The sequence below is a fragment of the Neopsephotus bourkii genome, unplaced genomic scaffold (genome assembly GCF_033783945.1).
Source record: "Neopsephotus bourkii isolate Nb327-2 ecotype Australia unplaced genomic scaffold, CSIRO-AGI_Nbou_v1 NB_1630, whole genome shotgun sequence".
NCBI lineage: Eukaryota > Metazoa > Chordata > Aves > Psittaciformes > Psittacidae > Neopsephotus > Neopsephotus bourkii.
This window is the reverse complement of record NW_026902105.1, coordinates 923,587-942,838: the sequence shown is the minus strand read 5'-3', so window position 1 is coordinate 942,838 and position 19,252 is coordinate 923,587. Positions and strand designations below refer to the sequence as shown.

Below are 19,252 nucleotides of genomic sequence, written 5' to 3'. Positions count from 1 at the left end.
ATTAGTCACATGATCAGAACATGATTCCTTAAGCTGAAGGATTCACTTGGGAAGGTGAGACAGAGTAAGGCTGCCTGCTGCAGCTACACAAAACAACTGGAGGTGAAGTCTGAACTGGTAGGCAGAATTTAGCATCTTGCCAACTGTCACAACCACTGAGGGCTCTGTTGGTCTGACTGGACAGCCTGTTAGCTCTGCAGGTTTGTTAGTTCTTAAGCTGTTCTTTCTAGGAATCACACAGTTACAAGCTGTTGTCATTGCTGCATTCTTCTATGCAGAAAATAAATGCTTATTGGCTTTGCACGTGGTTAGAAAACTAAATAGCAAATGAGATGTCGTCTTGCTGTGTATTTGTAAGTTGCTTTCATGAAGAAAATACAGGAATTTGCTGCATGATGTAAAACGACAGAAAGTTGTCTTGCTAATCTGCTGCTGTTGTGTCCTGAGGCATCTGGTGGGTGTTTAGAGGTAGTGTAAAGGCTGCAGTACTGACAGCTCCCTTGAAAAGACAAACTTAGAGGGAGGGAAGCTGTTGATCTACACTTAGTGAATTTTTATTTGCACATTTGTTTATGTGAAATTAATCAGACCTCAGTCCTCTGAATTTCTCTTTGAGTATTGTTTTAAATGACTCACTGCATTTGGTGGTTCACCAAGCACTTCAGAAGAGAAACATACCCTGTATTCTGACTCTTGTAGGCAGTAAATGCTGTTTCAATACCATCTGAAGAAATAACCGAAAGCAAAAAGTGTTAGCCTTGAATTTGACCAGTCATTTCATTTGCTGTCCCTGAAGGTCTTTACTGCAAGGGTTTAAAGTTTAAGATCCTTACTAATACTTCATTTCTTCTATGGTGGAGATGCACATTTCAAGTTTTGAAAGCCTTGCTTCTTGGAGATTAACATTATTCAGTACTTTAGCTTTTCATTACAGTAGATGGATTTGAGCTATGGAGACAGCTTAGACTTAATGTGTTACAGTTATAATTTCTTTTAACCTGACCCCCTTGTCTTATATGTAGGAATTATTCTGAAAGGATATATCGCTGGGTGAGTTTTCTTACTTCATTGGTTGCATAGTTCTGGAATGTCACAAGGTTTTCACATTTGCACTGGTCTTTTGAAGCTTTTGCTGAAAAAACAGAAACTGTCAAGCATAGGCTAAATGCTGAATAAATCAAATGGGATGGGGGAGGAAATGACAAGGATTTATAAATGCAGAGCAGGTTTAATACAGCTCCCCATTCTCAAAACGTGTCAACATCCAAAGGAATGCTCTGGGGCAGATCTTGTAAATACTGGGAAATAGTACCAGCACTTGGGCCTACCTATTTAAAGAGCAGTCTGGATTACACTAAACAAAAGTAACTTGATTACCTGTTGTTCTCGTTGAGTGAGTGTGACTGTCTTCAAAAAGATACTTGTGGTGTATTGCAAGATCAGGACAGGCAATGACATCTGTGATGGCTATTGTGGTTGATTCCGGTCCTGCAGACCCCCCCCCTCCCCCCCCCAAAAAAAAAGTCTAAAAATCAAACCCACTTAATTAAACAGTATTTTTCTTCTACTCAAATGCACCAGCTTCTTAATTAGTGAGTAATCTCACTGATTGCAGTGAGTCTCATTCATTTAGAGGTGAAGGGATATAAAGAAGTGAAGAAACTGAGCTGTTAGGCTGTATTTACTGTGTACATGATTTAAGTTGTGAAGGTTCCTGTAAGAAACAGAAGTGATTTAAAAGCTGAGCATGCTTTAAAATACCAAGCAGTGTGTTGAAATACAAGTTTCTCCATGAAATAATACATTTGGATTGTGTAAAAAGCATGCAGCCATGCATTTGTTACAGTGAATCTCCCAGTATTTTTCAGAAAGCAGATTTGAGTTGCAGAAAGGAAGGTGCCTTGGAGGGGGGTAGGAAGGGAAATGGCATGAACAGTTCTCTCACAGGTGAATTGTTAGGGTTCTGTACAGAAGGCAGTGTGAAGAGGGAACTTAGCAATGACTGGGGAGACAGCAGGATACTGGGGTAAAGCAGCCAACCTGAACGCTGTGGACCAGTCTTATGAAGCCTCCCAGATGATGGATCCTGCTGGTGAGCTGACTCTTTCAAGGCTGGTAGACAAGAAATTGCCAAAGGAAAGGAGATCACAAAAGGAGCAATGAAAATACATTCCTTAGAAATGATGTTTCCTACCAATAACTTGCTGTTTTGTCTCTCATAACATACGGAGAATGCCTCATATCTCTGCAGTTCAGAAGAGGCCCAGTGTTCATGGAGACTCCAGGATTCACCCTTCAACTCAGGCTATCAGAAGAACTCTTCCAAACCAGAAGTGCTTAAGATAATAGTAGTAAAGCAATCTGAAATGACAGCAACCTACTTTGTGTCCTTTAGTGAAAATTTTTGTATCTTAATAATTGTCACCCCTGAGTTCCTTGGAGTGAACTGAACAAGAATTAAAAACTGCTTGGAGAAAGAAGTTTCTTACTCTCCTTCAGTTTTCTCCTTTATAATGGGAAACATTGATCAGGGTGTTGGGAGTGCTTAGGTGAGAAGGATGGAGTAGAGTTTATTTGATATACTATATTATAAAAAAGCTTCTAATTCATGAAGCATAGCCTTTAAAATGTAGGGATTTATTTCAGACTCTACGTAGCAATCTTATTTGAAAGGTGTGTAGAGAGAAATGGAAACCTGTTTTATATGTAGGAGTAACCACCTTGAGTTTGTCTGAGCACTACTCCCTTGTCAGAAGAGGATAATGTAGAGGCAGCTTTGGTTCCTTCAGAATGAGCTCATGCTTCACCTTTAGTTAACTGCGGAGTGCTTAATGGTTCAGGTGAGCTGATGAGCATACAGTTAACAACTGCAAGTCTTGATCAGCTATGCCAGGGGAATGAATGGAGCATCTGGGACTCCTTCCTTGTGAATATACCCAAAGCTGCTACACTAAAAGTGAATGTGTGTGGGTAAAAGGTGATGGTGCAAGCTCTTCTGGCCCACTATGAAGACACACTAGGGAGGTGGAAGATGCTCCTAGGCCTCACAGGTTCGTTACAGCTATTGGAATCTCTGTTGGTCTAATGAATTTTGACGGATGCGCAACAATACACAGCTGTCCTAAGCTGCACTGGGAAGATGAGACCCTCTTGGGGTGGAGCTCAAATGACAGTCATTTGAGAGAGTGAATAGAGTTGTTAAGAAAATTAAAAGAGTACAGTGGGCAGAACTACAACACATCAAAAAGTCTGCAGGGTAACCAGCTGATAGAAGCAATACAGATTTTTGAGAAAGTTCCGGGCAGAGGGGTGTAGGGTGAGATCACAGGGTGAGGAATGAGATACATTGGGTGAGGAGTCCAGCAGAATAATCAGCTAGGAACAAGGATGGTGAGGCTTCCAGTGTAGGAGGGAAGAAATGGGTAAGGAACCATGAGTATGTGACCCTGGGTAATGACTTGCGCTAGAGCTCATTTAAGAGCTGTAGGTGGATGAGGAAGCTGTCTAGGAAGGACAGAGGAACACACCTGAAAAGCTTAAGCTTTGGGTATTGGGCTGGTACAGACAAGTAATTAGGATTCATATGTAATGCCAGTGTATCTACCAGTTTGCTTTCCTGTCAAGTATGAAAGTATAGCAGAAGGTCTTCAGTTTGGGAACCAGGCATTTCAGAAACAACTCTTCAGGCTTGGGGCCCTAAGATGTCTGATCTTGTCACCTCTGTAAAGTCAGAGAAGTAGTGACAGAGGCTGCTAACCCTAACCAAGTCCCTTGGTGAAGTCAGGGCAGTGAACATAAATAGTCAAATTTGTTGGGGAACAACGCTAAAGTTGGGTGTTTGGTTTTAGTGTTTGGTTTTGTAACAAAACCTGAGTATTTTGTTAAAAAAGCCTCTGAGAAAGTGCCTTCAAAAAAGCATGTCTTCAAAAGCAGTGGCTATTTGCAGCACTGATAACGATCTCAGTTTGGAAGGAGAACAGAATGTTAACCAGCAGGCTGCTGAGTACTGTCATCTGAGCAGTGCTGGGGTCTTTTGACAAAAATAGTATGTGACCATGTAATTAAAGGCTTCCGTAACGCACATGCTCAGAACAGGGGTGAAGAGGCAATCATGATGCGTGTATTATGTATGACATTGCTGTAGCCTTGTTAGTGCTTCCACACAGATGAGAAATTAACATTAAGCGAGGCAATGAATGGGAACTTTCCAGCTGAATTCCTCTTAAGAGGCAAAAGAGAAAACCACTTTTTTGTTTTTATTACAAGTCATCAAGAATAACTAATAGTAATCAGCAGCCATCTACAAGGCTGATGCTTTCTTGCAGAAGAAAAAGCCTTACCCCAAAAGAGAGTTGGAGAGCTTCTGCTTTACATGGAAACATGCAGCCCATCCACAGCTGGGACTGGGGATGAGAGGCTTTGTCATTGGAGGCCATGATGTTCAGAGGCTCACGGGCTGGAGCCTCAGATGTCCTCAGCTAAGGACCAAGGCTGCACTGAAAATTAAATTACTGCTGTTGCAAAGGAGTGAAAACTAAACCAGAACAGAGAGGGAAAAAGAACTTTCAACTTGTGTAACAGCCTTGGGAGGCAGAATTTCAGCTGGAGCGAGTTGTGAGCAGTGATAGCTAGTTCTGGAGTGTCCAGAAAAACAAGGCTGGGTCAGTCCTCAGTTCACAGGTGTGAGGGATTGCCTGGTGGTGAAAGACGCGGACAGAAACAGGCTCCAGCTCTGCCCAGTTCTTAGCGGTGTAGTCTAGAAACTGCCACAGAGGGGCAGGATTTACTTATTTTTCATACGGCAAGTAATGTAGCTGAAAAAAGAAAGCCTGGCTGCTGAAAACCACTGTGGGTACCTGGAGGATGCATTTCCATCACCGAGCTCTGGGGGTTGCTAATGAGGGAGAATTATTGTCTGGCAACCAGTATAGCTTTGGTGTCTCCACAGGCTTTATGACAAGCTGTCATCAGCAGATTACCTGCCTAATAAGAAAGTTAATAGAACAGGCTTGGTTTCATGTTGCCACAGTATTTCATATTGCAGCAAATTGAACTAGGATGTCTTAGGGTTGAAACAAGGTATACACAAGCTAAGAAACATTTTTGGATTATTTTTTTTTTCTTCCAGAATTTTCCTTGACATCTGTACGAAGAAGTGCACTGCTGCTTGCCAGGCAGTTTTACAACAGCAGCATTAAAGAAGAAAATAAAACCTGTTTGCATTTAATTCCAAGAAAAACAACCAAATATGAGCTAGTGCAAATGAAATCATTTAGCACAATTCTGATGCTAGGACTACTATTATTCACAGTGACACTTCTGAATTTTTGCTTCAGGTACCAGTTTGAATGTACAAGTGCTGGGAATGTGTGAGTGGGAGACACATGCTGTCCTCTCTCTGGCTGAACAGCTTTCATTCCAGCTGACATTCCCCCTTCCCCTTGCAAAACTTCAGCTGCATATGTTTATATAGAGGCTGTTCGTGCCAGAGTGAGGAAGGGTGCTTTCTGGAACAAACCTTCCATGTTTATGGAGCAAAACTTGAAGTTTATGCAGCACAGATCCATTCTTTGTGCCTGTGAATGCATGTTCAATGAGCTATTTTTAGTCTTGTATAAATATGAACAACAGCTCCTGATTGTTTTGCTGTGGTTTAGGTTTTTGCCACTGGTCTTAAGAGTAATTTTTTCATTCTCATTAAGACATTACGAATTCCTGATTATTCTCCCACATTCCTAATGGAGTAGATAATGTTTCTTTGGCAGGGTGGGGTTCAGTGCATGGCTGACTTAACTGTAGAAAAAGAAAGGGGAAGGAGCAATTGATTTTTCTGGGTACAGAAGTGTGCATTTTATGTAAACTTTATGAAAATAAAGACAATTATTATATACCTTTACCTGGTGATAGATTATTCCTCACATATTAAAGGGCAGAAAAGTTACCGTGACTTAGTCCTTGCAATGCTGACACCGATGATTTATGACCTGTACTATGATACTTGTTGTCCTTTTAGGCCACCAAAAGCTCTATAAGCATCCCTTCCTCTTCTATCTCAACTAAAGTGGAATACTGTTACCTTCACAGATTTGGGCTCTTAGCTCTTCGCTGATGTCCTCCATAGCTGTGAAATCCTCAGCATAGAAGAGATGTTTGTATGGTGGCTCAGAAGCAATTTCCAGCAATTCTTCCTCAACTGCTTGTCCTATTCCAACGGCATAGATAATTATACCTAGATTCAAAAGAAATAGCACAAAATTGTTACATCAGCAGTTCTAAACCTTTGTTTCTCCATGAAAGGAAAGGAAAATACAGGCATTAGTTGTTTTAGAGAAAAAGGGAGAGTGTAAGTGAATATACTGTGTAACTTACTTCAACATTGGTTTTGAACATGTTTAATATGCTTTAGTTATTGAGGTGTATAGAAACTCAGTGCTCTGATGGAATTTTAACAGTTTTTAAGTAAAAGACATGACTGTTGCTTGGCCACTACTGATAGTAAATGAACCCGGGAGGATGCAAAACATCCAAAAGTTGGACGTTCTTAACTGTACGGGTGATGAGGCACTGGAATGGGTTGCCCAAGGAGAGTGTGAATGTTCCACCCCTGGCGGTGTTCAAGGCCATGCTGGATGGAGCCTTGGGTGATACGGTTTAGCGTGAGGTGTCCCTGCACATGGCAGAGGGGTTGGAACTTGATGATCTTAAGGTCCCTTCCAACCCTAACTATTCTGTGATTCTAATCACACAAATTGCTCTCACAGTTGCACTGCAAGTTCTTGGTTTGTGTGTGTCTGTGTAGGGTGTGTGCAATAAAGCTAATTACTGGATTGATGGGAAAACCTGCTCTATGTTAGCAAATGGGGCAGAATCCTGCAAGATTGCAGTAAATTTTTATTTTAGAAAAATGCAAATACTTAGTCTTCACTGAAATCCCCAGAACACATTGAAACAATATTCTTGGACTCTAAAAGTCACTAGGGGGCTGGGAGGCAGTTGAAACGCACCCAGACCTACAAGAGGAGGAACAGGGTAAAAGAAATGGTTTGGGGAGTTAGGAGAGAAAAAGCCTCACAATGGGGATGCCTGGGACAAGCAGAGGTGCTAGGGAGAAAGAAAACGTGGATTTGTAGTTTTCCTCATTTTGAAAGCAGGGAAGGAACGAAGCGGTTCACAGCCTTCTCACTGGACAGATTTTAAAGAAGCAGTGAATACAAAACGTGATCTTTAGTAACACTTTTTTCAGCAGTTATTTTTTTATTCTCATGAACATGTGATCTGATACAACATTTTTTGTATCAGTTCTGGCTTAGAAAGTGTCCCCAGCTAGTAGTGATTCTGCTACTCATAATACAACTGTTAGCTTCAGTGTATTTCCCAATTGTTTAACATTTAACATAAGCATCTTACTTTTTGTCATGAATCTGCCTACCCTTCACTTTAGCCAGGAAAGTAAAACATTTGCCAGAAGCTGATTCAGTTTAATGAATGGGCCAGTCATGCTGAGGTTTGTTGCTTTTTAAAGTCTTGGAGATACCAGTGATAAAGCATTCAAGGCCAATTTCATATTCAGCATTACTACATTGCCTACACTGCAATTACACAGGGGACACATTTGGCTTGTACCAAATATTACAAATATGAGTGTAAGCTGTCTGGAGCTGATGTTTCATTCAGGGCTTGCATAAGCAAAGTTGGCCTGTGTTTCTTTTTTTCAGTCCTGTAAATCCTCAATGTACTTTCCCCAGCTGTCACAAGTTAGTGTAGAAATCCTTGGGTTTGGTTTTAATATTTAAAAAAACACTTTGTATTTCATTGTAATGACACCGTTGTTAGTACCTGCTCCTCTCATATCCTTCAACATTTTTCCCTTTTCTCCTTACAGAGACGTATTAGTCCTTACCAATGCTATATTAATCGTATCAAGTTAAGATGGATACATAAAGTCAATAAAACAAGAACAGAAAAAAAGATGTGCAGCGTCTTCTAAAGTCTGGCTATTCTCTGTGTGCTGTGGGCCATCAGCCCGTGTTCTTAAAGAAGTTTCTCATAAAATAGAAAATGGTTTGCAAAGGAAAAAGGGATTCTTTTTTTTTCTTGAAAAGTTCTGAACATTTTGAGTTGACTCCACCATATATGGATATGTTCGGAACACTGCATGGCATACCAGGTGGGTAGTAGCACCAACTGTGTATGGCATGTAACTTCAGTGATGAGACACTCATCACGGGTCCCACACTAGGGATGACATATGTGCCTTGTAGCAAAGGCTCTTGTGAACACTAAAGATCCAGTGTTCTGCTACAGTGGTCACCGTATTAGCCAGCCTGCTACGGCAAACACTCTCTGTATTAGCACATGCTGGACCACATCCATAATATTACTACATCTTATTTCTAACATTGTTTGTCTTTTAGAATGAATCAAAACCATCTGCCCTTACCATTTTGTTTTGCTCTAGCAGCCCACTCAGAGACTTCATCTTGGGCTCGTCCATCCGTAAACACAATGGAGATTCGAGGGACATGTGCTGAAAATGGTCTTGCTCCTTCCGTTTCTGTGAAGCTTCTCTCAAACATGTGCTTCAGAGCCAGTCCTGTCATGGAACCTCGACCCATATATTTCATTTGTGACACAGCTTTCTTCATGTCTTTGGCTGAGCTGAACTGCCTTAATGTAAACTCTGTGCGAACTTCACTGGAATACTGAAGCAAACCAACTCGAGCAGCTTTGGGTGAAATCTCAAGTGTATCCAGGACTCCCAAGACAAATTGTTTTACTATTTCAAAATTATCCTCTCCGAGACTTTTTGATCCATCAATCACAAACATCAGGTCCAATGGGCCTTCAGTGCATCCTGTGAAATAAGCAGCAGAGTGTTCAGATGATGACATATCTCCACAAAGCTGAAAAAGGGATCCAGATACATAAACTCAGAGATCATCTAGAGTATCTTGTTCCTGGCTCATCCATCTTTGCCAGTGTGTCTAGAGATGTTGTGTATAGTCTTTATTGAAAACTAAGAGTGCACCCATGACCAACAGTTTAACAAAAATACCATGACAATGAATACTTACCGAGACATACTGCTTTGCAGAATACTACAACTAGACACAGCAATAATCAGCAAATTAAAAATGACTTACGTGGAGAGAACTGTATAACTGAAGTATATAGCTAGGATATAGAGACAGAGTTGCCATCATTTTCTTCCAGATACAGGCCTGGAATTATGTATACTGTAAAGTACTGTATGCAGTTTAGTGTGTATATATATATATACTATATGTATACTGTATACCGTAAAGTACTCTAACTTTACATTTGTGTAGATGACCAGCACTGAAAGACACGGAAGAGAATTACTGAGCTGCATTTGTGTTGCAGAAGTAGCACAAAGGTAAAGATGGTACAAGCAAATGAGCCAGTGAAGCCACACTTGTATATAAGGTGAAAATCTAGGCATCATATTTAGAATAGCAGGGAACAGTGAGGCAAAAGCCAAAGAGCTTGGGGAAAACTGAGCAAGAAGAGAAGGGTTAGGCAGCTGCCCTAGAGCTTAGGATGAGGTTCAAGTCTTGGGACAAAAGGCAGACAATGCACATGTTTTTGTAGCACAAACTTAAACCTCTAGTGTCAGAAAAACAACTAAAAAACCAGGTGAGAGTAAATTCTAGAAATGTGCCTAGCTGCCAAACATGGATCAGAATTGTTTATATAAGCTTTTTGCTTGTAACTCTCTAACAGTCTTGTTACTAGAAGGCTTATGTGTTGCTGAAATGAACCCTTTCTGGTTTACCCATTAAAGCTGGGAGTTTGTCAGGAGACTGACAAAGCTGGAGTTCTCATACTTTTTGGCAAGTGCACACACAAAAATCAAAGCAGTTTGTAGGCAGTGTGCATCTGTGACAAAGTTAGGGAATTTAGGGAATGGAAAATGTCTTTAAAGCTGCAGACTCGTTCTGTCAGGTGTTCTGCATTTTGGAAAGTGATTGCCTCCAGCAGGCATAGACTAGTAGGCTTGTGCTACAGAGATGCTGAGCTCCTGTTTTGACCAATGTAACTTCCAGGGAGAATTTGCCACACTAAGGAATGCAACATTTGCATCTTAGTCTGGACCAAAGAAACTTTGACCTCCACTCATCTCTGATGTTTGTATAGTAAGAATACTGTAAGCACTGTACAAGAGAGAATTGTGCAGTAAAAATTACTTTGACTGCAGAAATTACTGAAGACGTCTGTTAGCAAGTCAGTGTAGGAATAAGGAATTTTCAGCTTTAAAGCTTGTCCTTTTCATCTTGGACAATGGCTCTCTTTTAAAACTGTTGTCCAAGAATTCCTTTCTGCAGTCATCTAAGGAAAAGATGTGTCACGCTTAGTAAAGTGATAGAAGTGCAATGAATATGAGTGTCAGAGCCACCTCGGTATCATTGCAGAAGATAGGGCAGCAGTTCGTGGTGAATAGTTTTACTTAGGACTGAGATCAGCCATGAACATGTTACCATTCTTTTGGTAGTAAGTGTCCCCAGCTAAGGCATCCATTTTTGAGTATAAATGTTTTTATTGTGTTCCAGTAGAAGAATTTTTCCTCCAAGTATTAAGAGGCATTGAGATAAATGTATGTCACACTCTAAGCATGTCATGTCGGAAAATAAGTAAACAGAAGTAATAATTAATATATTATAGATAATTTATTATAGATAATTTAAGATAGAGTATATAAAGGTGTATGAATCTGATTAAAGTGAACATTCCTTGAATAATAAGATTTCACTTCGGCTTTTTTTCTTCATGTTTGAAAACTATTATTATCATACTTGATGTTTTACCAAAACGACTGTTCCAATTTGATAGTTTTTTGATTACGAGAGCATCAATTTAATTATTCAAGACATTTTCCATCACACTCACATATGTTTTGGGCTTTGAAATATCATGGCATGTTTGAAGTAAGGCATTTTTGAAGTAAGTTTGAGTAGTTTAGAAATCAAAGAAACAAATGCTTTCTAAATAAGATGTACTTACTTCTACATGTTTTCTGATCCTCTTTTAATATATATCCCTCCTGGCATTTGCAGATGTATGAATCATCATTATTAACACAAATATGTTCACAACCATGGGCAACTGATTTGCAGACATCTTTATCTGTAAATTGAAATATTTATATGTGTTTTATTTAACATATTTATAAATTCAAAGACTCCAAACATGATACTGCAATAATGTATGACAAAGTAGTACAGCATCTTTGTTTGTTTATGTAGTGATGCCAGAGAAGGGTGGCTGACAAACACATTGAGTTACTTACTTCGACATGTTTTCCCATCTTGTCGCAGGACAAAACCTTCATGGCACTGACAGCTGTATGAATTGTTATTATTAACGCACACATGTTCACAGCCATGGTCAATGGATTTACACAGGTCTTTATCTGAGAATTGTTAAGAGAATTTCCTTATTAAACCATTTCTGAAATGCAAACTGGCATGAAAAAGCTTTGAGTGCAACTAAGTCTGTTAATTTCTTTTATGACTGAAAAACATTATTTCCATAAAGGTTTCAGCTACTCACTCCTGCATGTTTTCCTGTCTTGCCTCAATATAAAGCCCTTGTGACACTGACACGTGTATGAATCGCCAGTTGGAACACAGACATGTTCACAACCATGGTTGACTGCTTTGCAGATATTTTTACCTTGGAATAATGAAAATAATATTTAGCACTGTTGTCTATGTCAATAACTTTCACAGAATGTAAGCATTATTGCAATAATCTTCTATGAAGGAGCTCCCTTCAAAGAAGTTGATTCTATGTTAAAGATACAAATTGCACAGTGTGTTTCATTAGCAGATTAGGAAGTACAAAACAAAGATTAAACAACTTACTCCTACAAGTTTTCCCATCTTCCCTCAGTATGAAGTCCTCATGGCACTTGCAGATATAGGAATCATTAGTATTAACACAAATATGTTCACAGCCATGGTCAACTGAGTTGCAAACATCTTGATCTGAGGAGAGTGGATGGAGTTTGTGAGGTGAAGCTTGTTAGGGAAAGGTAGTATCTCTTACTAGCCTGCTCAAACAGTTGGAATTCACCAACATACATGTGTGCAAACACTGACAGCCACAAGACTTAAAAGCCTCAAATAAAAATACACTTTTATAGCTCAGGCTACTCACATCTACATGTCTTTCCATCTTCCCTCAGTATGAATTTTTCATGACATTTGCAGATGTAGGAATCTTCGGTATTCACACAAAGTTGTTCACAGCCATGGCTGACTGAATTGCAAACATCCTTGTCTGCAAATGGAAGAGCTGGTAGTCAGCATGCATCAGCAGAGGCCTCGATTCTATGTGCTCATCACATTCATGAAATTCATCAAATTAAGTTCTCATGCTACTTACCTCTGCAGGTTTTCCCATCTTCTCTCAGTAGGAACCCATCATGGCATTTGCAGATATATGACTCATCAGTATTAACACAAAGATGTTCGCAGCCATGGTTGACCGATCTGCAAACATCTTTATCTGAAAACAGATGATAGCTCTTGCTGGTTAATGCATTTCTACACAAACATGAGCTGCAGATACAAAGTATGCTGATAAATATCACACTACTTACTTTTGCATGTTTTTCCATCTTCTCTTAGCAGGAATCCCTCCTGACACTTACAAACAAATGATTCACCAGCATTAGCACAAATATGTTCACAGCCATGGTTGACTGATTTGCAAATATCCTTGCCTGGTAATAATTAGATAATATTTAATGTGGTTTGCTAGTTAAACTTTTTTTATAAATACAAGACTGTGGGGGTAATCCCATGAGAAAAGAAAGATGGAAGTTTGCAAACTGAAAGCAAATCTTGAGCTAGTCAAATGATAGACAGCTTAGCTTACACGGAGCATGAGTTCTTTACCATCTGAGCAGAAAGAATTGCACGGTTTGGATAGCCTCCCACTGTCGATAAGTCATTTTAGGATCAATCTGACTACACTAAGGAGGAAGACTACATTAAGAGCAGTGAGAGTGAAAGGAAGGAATAATTTAGCATAGTCATTCAGCACAAATTCATGCTTGTAAAAATAAAATTAAGCAAAACAGCACAGACACAAAGCAAAATAATTATTTAACATCCTTACATCAGTGCCAAGAGTCTGCATAAACAAACTGCAGAAGAATAGGAACTACTCATTTAAGAGGATAAATAGCCCAACTGGTGTTGCTGAAAATTGATGCGAGGATTTGTTTGACTGCAATGCTAAAACCAGTTGGTTAAAACCTCTTCAAGGACAGATAGATAGGGAGAAAGTAGAGAAGGAAACAGAGCCATCTATCAGCACTCATTATTTCTTTTTCACTGCAACACTAAAAGAAATACCCTCAATTGCTTATGGAGAACTACCTTTACATATGAAGTAGAACAGTACAGACAGCCAAGTTCAGACTGAACCTTCTGCAAAATACTTAATGTGTAGGGAAGAAAAATTAGTATTATTACAAGAACTTCAATCTGAGCAAAGTTACCTGGAGGTCTCATGATGCCAGTACAAAAATTCCGAAGACCACTAAAGAGGGCAATCTTCTAACTCAACAAGCATTACATTTAAGACATGGGAATCGAAACTGGATCCCATTATAGCACACAGAAAAGAAATTATTATGTAAATAAAAATTAGCATCTGCTTATACACAGCTGTGAGCAACTCAGACCCACTTGTTGTTTATAAACAGTATCAAATATAAACCAGCACCAGACATGGCTATACTTCAAAAGGATGAATTTTACATAACCGAAGGCAAGTTTGAGCCTCAGTATTTTGGCATGTGGGGAATAATAATAAAAAAAATAAATAAAAGAAGTGAATGATTGCACTAATTAAGGTTATTTTACTAGATACCCTTCAAAAATTTAATCCTATAATCTAAAAAGAATGCCAAAGTAGTTAGAAAAGCAACCTCATTTGGAAACTGAAATCAGCTGTAAGATTTGAATAATGATTGAAAGAAAGGCACGCTCAAAGCATTTACTGAACATGACAATATCAGGAATTGGAAAATACTGAAATAATAAGATAGTGGTCAAGGGTGTGCATGGCCAACTAAATAAGGATAGTATAAGTAAGATATTTAAAGATAATTAGGAACAAAAAGCATTTTAATAATGTTTTGTTATTTTATAGAAATGGTAGAATTGCCATTCTTTACAGATCCTAAAAATATACAGTGCATTCAGTTCTGAATTTATGTTTAATAAGCCACTGATGATATTGTTGGAGTGAAGGGTTTCCTTAGCTGAGAAGTAGGTCACAGAGCACCTACTGAACACGCACATTTCTAAACCAGATAACTTGCAGTGAAGAGTTGTAGAAGAGCTGGCTGAAAAACACCTTGGATGCTTAGCGTTATTTTTCAGTAGCTCCTAGAACTCCAAGGAAGCAGAATATTTTAGTCAGTCACAAACCTACTGCTATCTTTAGCAGTAGAATAGATAAAAAAAAAAAAAAGATAAAATAAAGGATTAATTAAAAAAGATAGATTAAAAAACCCATAAAAGATAAAAAAAGATTCAAATAACAATTAGGTGGGTTATAATTCCTCTACCTTGGACCCTGCTGTGTCTCCTTCTAGAAAACTGTACCACTCTGGTGTCCCTTCAAGGATGCTGATAAATAGCAGACATTTTAGGGGAGCCAGAAGAGACTTATAAAAATATTAGAAAACATGTAAAGAGCCTGAAGGAGTTTCATCTGCTTATTCTTTACAAAAGAATATGTTAAGAGGTTAAGGAACAGGTTAAGTGATGATCTGCTGGAACACAGAGCAACACAGTGGGAATTACAACTTCAACCCATCAATGTAAAATGCAGCAAGAACCTATGCTCAAGATTGAAACTCAATATACTCAATCTAGAAATAGAGTTAATATTTTAAAAGCTACATTCAAGCATTAAAATTTGATAATTTTCTGAAATATGTCTTTAGTTCAGTTGTTAATTCACAGAAGTCTTATGATCTACAGAAAACAATATTCCATTCTGACTATTATGAATCAGTGAATAATGTCCTAATAACAGGAAAACAAAATTTCTTTTTTTATTCATAAGATACTTACTTCGGCATGTTTTCCCATCTTGCCTCAGTACAAATCCATCATGGCACTGGCAAGTGTATGAATCTTCATTATTCACACAAAGGTGTTCACAGCCATGACTGACTGATTTGCAGATGTCCTTATCTAGGAATAATTTAGATTTTATTTACTACAGTTTGATGAATGAGAAAATTTCCAATACTTTAAAGATTAAAAGTAATAAGCTCCTAGTAAATAAAGACATTACCCTCCTTTTTTTGTCAGGCAAAATCCCCTATAAGAAGACCTACCTCTAACACAATATGTTTCTTGAGTAGACCTTTGAGTGCAAAAAATAGAGTATCATAAAATATCTTACGTCTACATGTTTTCTTATCTTCTCTCAGTATAAAACCTTCATAGCACTGGCAAATGTATGAACTATCAGTATTCACACAAACATGCTCACAGCCATGGTCAACGGAATTGCAAACATCTCTATCTGGAAAAAAATACAAGGTTACCAGCATTTATAACATGTCTATGAATACAAAGATGAAAAAGGAAATATTCTATTAAAGATAAGGATACTTACTTCTACATGTTTTTCCATCTTCCCTTAGTGCAAATCCCTCATAACACTGGCAGATGTATGACTCATCAGCATTAACACAAACATGTTCACAGCCATGGTCAACTGAACTGCAAATGTCTTTATCTGAGAACAGTTGATGATACTTGGTTAAAGCACATCTACAGCCAATGTATCATGCAGGGAGAAGTAATAGCTTTTATTAGGTCTACTGATACCACTGGAAGAAATGGGCAAAATTTTAGGCAGCAAACACTACTCTTGGTATTTGAGTCTTTTTTGTCCCCTCATCATTTTGGCTATTAAAATATACTATTTTTGTCCACAGAGTCTCTCACAAGCTCCTGGGAGGTATACCAATACTACTCCTATATTGTAACAGCCAACTGCTGTTGCATTTGTTAGAACACTTCCACAAATCTCCATACTGTAGATAAAACTCTATGAATAATTATCAGAGTACTTACTTCTGCATGTTTTCCCATCTTCTCTCAGCAGAAAACCCTCATGACACTTGCAAATATACGAGTCATCTTCATTAACACAAATATGCTCACAGCCATGGCTGACTGATTTGCAGATGTCTCGTCCTGGGAATAATTGACATAAACACATGTCTTGAATGAAAACATGTTAAAAAAGATGCAGAAATCAAAAGAAAGTGGTGTTCTTACTTTCCCAGTAAAAAGTGGAAAAGGAACTCCCACAGTTCTTTACTTGCCAGATGCACATGCAAAAATGTTCAGTAAATACTGGTCACTCACTCCTGCACGTTCTGCCGTCTTCTCTCAATACGAATCCCTCACGACACTTGCAGATGTAGGAATTGTCAGTACTGACACAAATATGCTCACAGCCATGGTTGACTGATCTGCAGACATTTTTACCTGGGCATAATTTAAAATATTAAAAATCGTGTTAGTTAAGGGCAAGATGGTCTAAATCCTACAGTTCCCAGCTACTGAATGTTCTTGTCTTTGCTAATATACTGGACTCGATCCTGCAAATAATTTATAGCACCTGATGTCTTTTTTTGTTGTTGTAACAAGAAGGTACATCTTTGTCCTCTAATTTTACAACCTTACCATTAAGGAAAAGTGCACTGTTCCAGTTCTAGAGTTTGTAGAATTTCACATGTCCCCAACATGACCCACAGGGATTTCCAAAGGCACCTAAATCCCACATCAACATTTCAAATTTCTGGTGAGAAACAGATCTTTCTATCACCATCTTTTTATCTTCAGTAATGAACCTGCTCAAACCTGAAATAGTTACGCTTGTTTTCTCTGTGCTTAAGTTCAGAAGGTGTTTACCATTTTTCTGTAAAGCAGGATTACAAAATTTCAGTGTATGTAGTATTCAAGGGTAGTGAGAAAGTCAAATTATATGATCCTATCTATTGTAAAATTCTGGGAAGTTGTCAGCTACGATTGGGCAAGCAGATGTTCAGTTCTGATACAGAATTCAGATACAATTCATATTTCAAAATAAAATAACATAACATCTATTAATTAACATTAGGTAAACTAAAATCTTGCTTTCACTTTCTTCCCCACACCCTTTATTTTCCTGCAAGGACAGAATAAAACAGAACAGTTTAGTTACACTTGGAAGGGATGTAAAATGATCCTCAGTCCAAGTGCCTGACTCATTCAGTGTTGACCAAAAGTTAAAGCATGTCACTAAGGGCATTGCCCAAATGCCTCTTAACCTCTGACAGGATTGAGGCATCAATCACCTCTCTAGAAAGCCTGTTCCCATTCATCCCATTAACCATAACACACTGCTTCTGTCTATCTAGATCCCTTTGGATTTCTGCATGGACAGAACATTTCACTTGCTTTTAGAGTGTCAGTACTTTCTGAGTCAAGCAGAATTAGTCTCTGCAGTATGGTGTTGTTATTATACACAAACTGTGACTAAGGAGCTTTTCATTTATCATGATGATATCTGGATGACCTTTTTTTTTCCCTGTAGATGTTTTTAACAGCAGATGTTGATAAGATCTGTGGATATTATTGGGATTACAGTTACAAAATACTTGACATCTGTGTGGTTTTCAGAGATTTATCCATGATTCTTCTTTGATAACTTAGTGATCAAAGCTATAGAAATTGAGGGAAATTTGCAATGAATTTTTTCTTGATATCTGCCACTCATCATAACTGCATAATGTAGTCAAATATGTGATATAATTATGACATCTCTTTTGCAATCATCCTTATACCATGCTGGATAAAATGAACTTTCTATTAATAATGCTGCAAGCTTCATGCTGTGTAAGACTTTAGAAACATCATAGATTTTTGCCTTGTCCTGAGAAGAAAATTACAGCTGTCTAATATCAGGATGTAAGTATGAATAGAATAGTTTTGGGCTACATTTTAAATGGTATGGACATTTAGGGTATGAGTCAAGTCCCTAAAAGTATCTATCCAGTACCACTTTAGACACCTTAGCATATTCCAGATACTGACATACTACTGGCAAAACTTTATTTCTGGGTGGTGAGGCACTGGAATAGGTTGCCCAGGGAGGTTGTGAATGCTCCATCCCTGACAGTGTTCAAGGCCAGGCTGGACGAGGCCTTGGGTGATATGGTTTAGTGTGAGGTGTCCCTGCCCATGGCAGGGGGGTTGGAACTTGATGATCTTAAGGTCCTTTCCAACCCAAACTATTCCATGATTCTAAATATGACACCAAGGGAGAAACTATGAACTTTTAGAATTCTTGAGCATGGACAGCAACATTTAGGCAATTAAATCTTACCTTGAAGATTTCTTCTATATGTGTAATAAAAATCTAACTCTGAGAATAATAACTTACGTTTACATGTTTTTCCATCGTTACGAAGCCTGTATCCTTCAAAACACTGACAAGTGTAAGATCTGTCGCCATTTACACACAAATGTTCACAGCCATGATCATTCAGAGCACAATAGTCAACTCCTGTAGGAGCAAATCAAGTTACTAAATAAATCTAACAAATAATGAATCAATTATTATTTCATCTCTAGTATTTGAATGACATATAAGCAAGTAAATACAAACATATTGAACTGCTTAGCTAACAATCCAGTTCCTTATTTGATAACATACATACAGCTTCAAGAAAATGCAGGAGGGTCTTGTGGTGTACTTCCCATTGGCTACTTTAATCACAGTTAAGAAATCATATTTTCCTATGTGTAACATGGCTCAACAGAATCCACATCTCAGTACTTAAAAATGGAATTAAAAAAAAAAGGACAAAGCAGAACACTTTAGCAATGATTTTCTATAGGACAGTGACAAATAATCTTGTGAACATTCTTCTTTAAAGACAATCTCTAAGTGTCCAACTGTGAAGATGGCAGTCCCCAGAACTCACTTATGCACATGACCCAGCTGCTGTGGCAGCAAGCAGAAAACCTCAGGGACCTCAGTGAGCTTTGGCTTAGACTAGTCAAGCTATTGCAAAGAATTGCAAGTGACAAGTACTGTCAAATACAGTCTATTTTTCATCTCAAATTTCTTCTCTGTAATACAAAGACACAGGACCCCTGGGATCCTGCAGGCAGCATTTGCTACTGTCCATTGGCAA

The 19,252-nt window shown here is 38.4% G+C and overlaps 1 protein-coding gene across 2 annotated transcripts in view; it reads right to left on the bottom strand.

The window, feature by feature from the left end:
• MATN2 (matrilin 2) overlaps positions 1–19,252 on the bottom strand; it is a 70,105-nt gene that overhangs the window by 2,138 nt on the left and 48,715 nt on the right. Inside the window, exons 9-26 of one of the 2 annotated variants that reach the window (XM_061373198.1) lie at positions 18,496–18,618; positions 16,434–16,556; positions 16,137–16,259; positions 15,673–15,795; positions 15,457–15,579; positions 15,120–15,242; positions 12,626–12,748; positions 12,409–12,531; positions 12,181–12,303; positions 11,886–12,008; positions 11,572–11,694; positions 11,309–11,431; positions 11,023–11,145; positions 8,441–8,854; positions 6,077–6,229; positions 2,041–2,112; positions 1,378–1,488; positions 1,043–1,132 (exon numbers count right to left, since the gene is read on the bottom strand). In XM_061373198.1, the coding sequence (XP_061229182.1) occupies positions 1,043–1,132; positions 1,378–1,488; positions 2,041–2,112; positions 6,077–6,229; positions 8,441–8,854; positions 11,023–11,145; positions 11,309–11,431; positions 11,572–11,694; positions 11,886–12,008; positions 12,181–12,303; positions 12,409–12,531; positions 12,626–12,748; positions 15,120–15,242; positions 15,457–15,579; positions 15,673–15,795; positions 16,137–16,259; positions 16,434–16,556; positions 18,496–18,618 (2,439 nt within the window). The remainder of the gene's footprint in view (positions 1–1,042; positions 1,133–1,377; positions 1,489–2,040; positions 2,113–6,076; positions 6,230–8,440; positions 8,855–11,022; positions 11,146–11,308; positions 11,432–11,571; positions 11,695–11,885; positions 12,009–12,180; positions 12,304–12,408; positions 12,532–12,625; positions 12,749–15,119; positions 15,243–15,456; positions 15,580–15,672; positions 15,796–16,136; positions 16,260–16,433; positions 16,557–18,495; positions 18,619–19,252) is intronic. The other variant, XM_061373199.1, reaches the window with a different exon arrangement.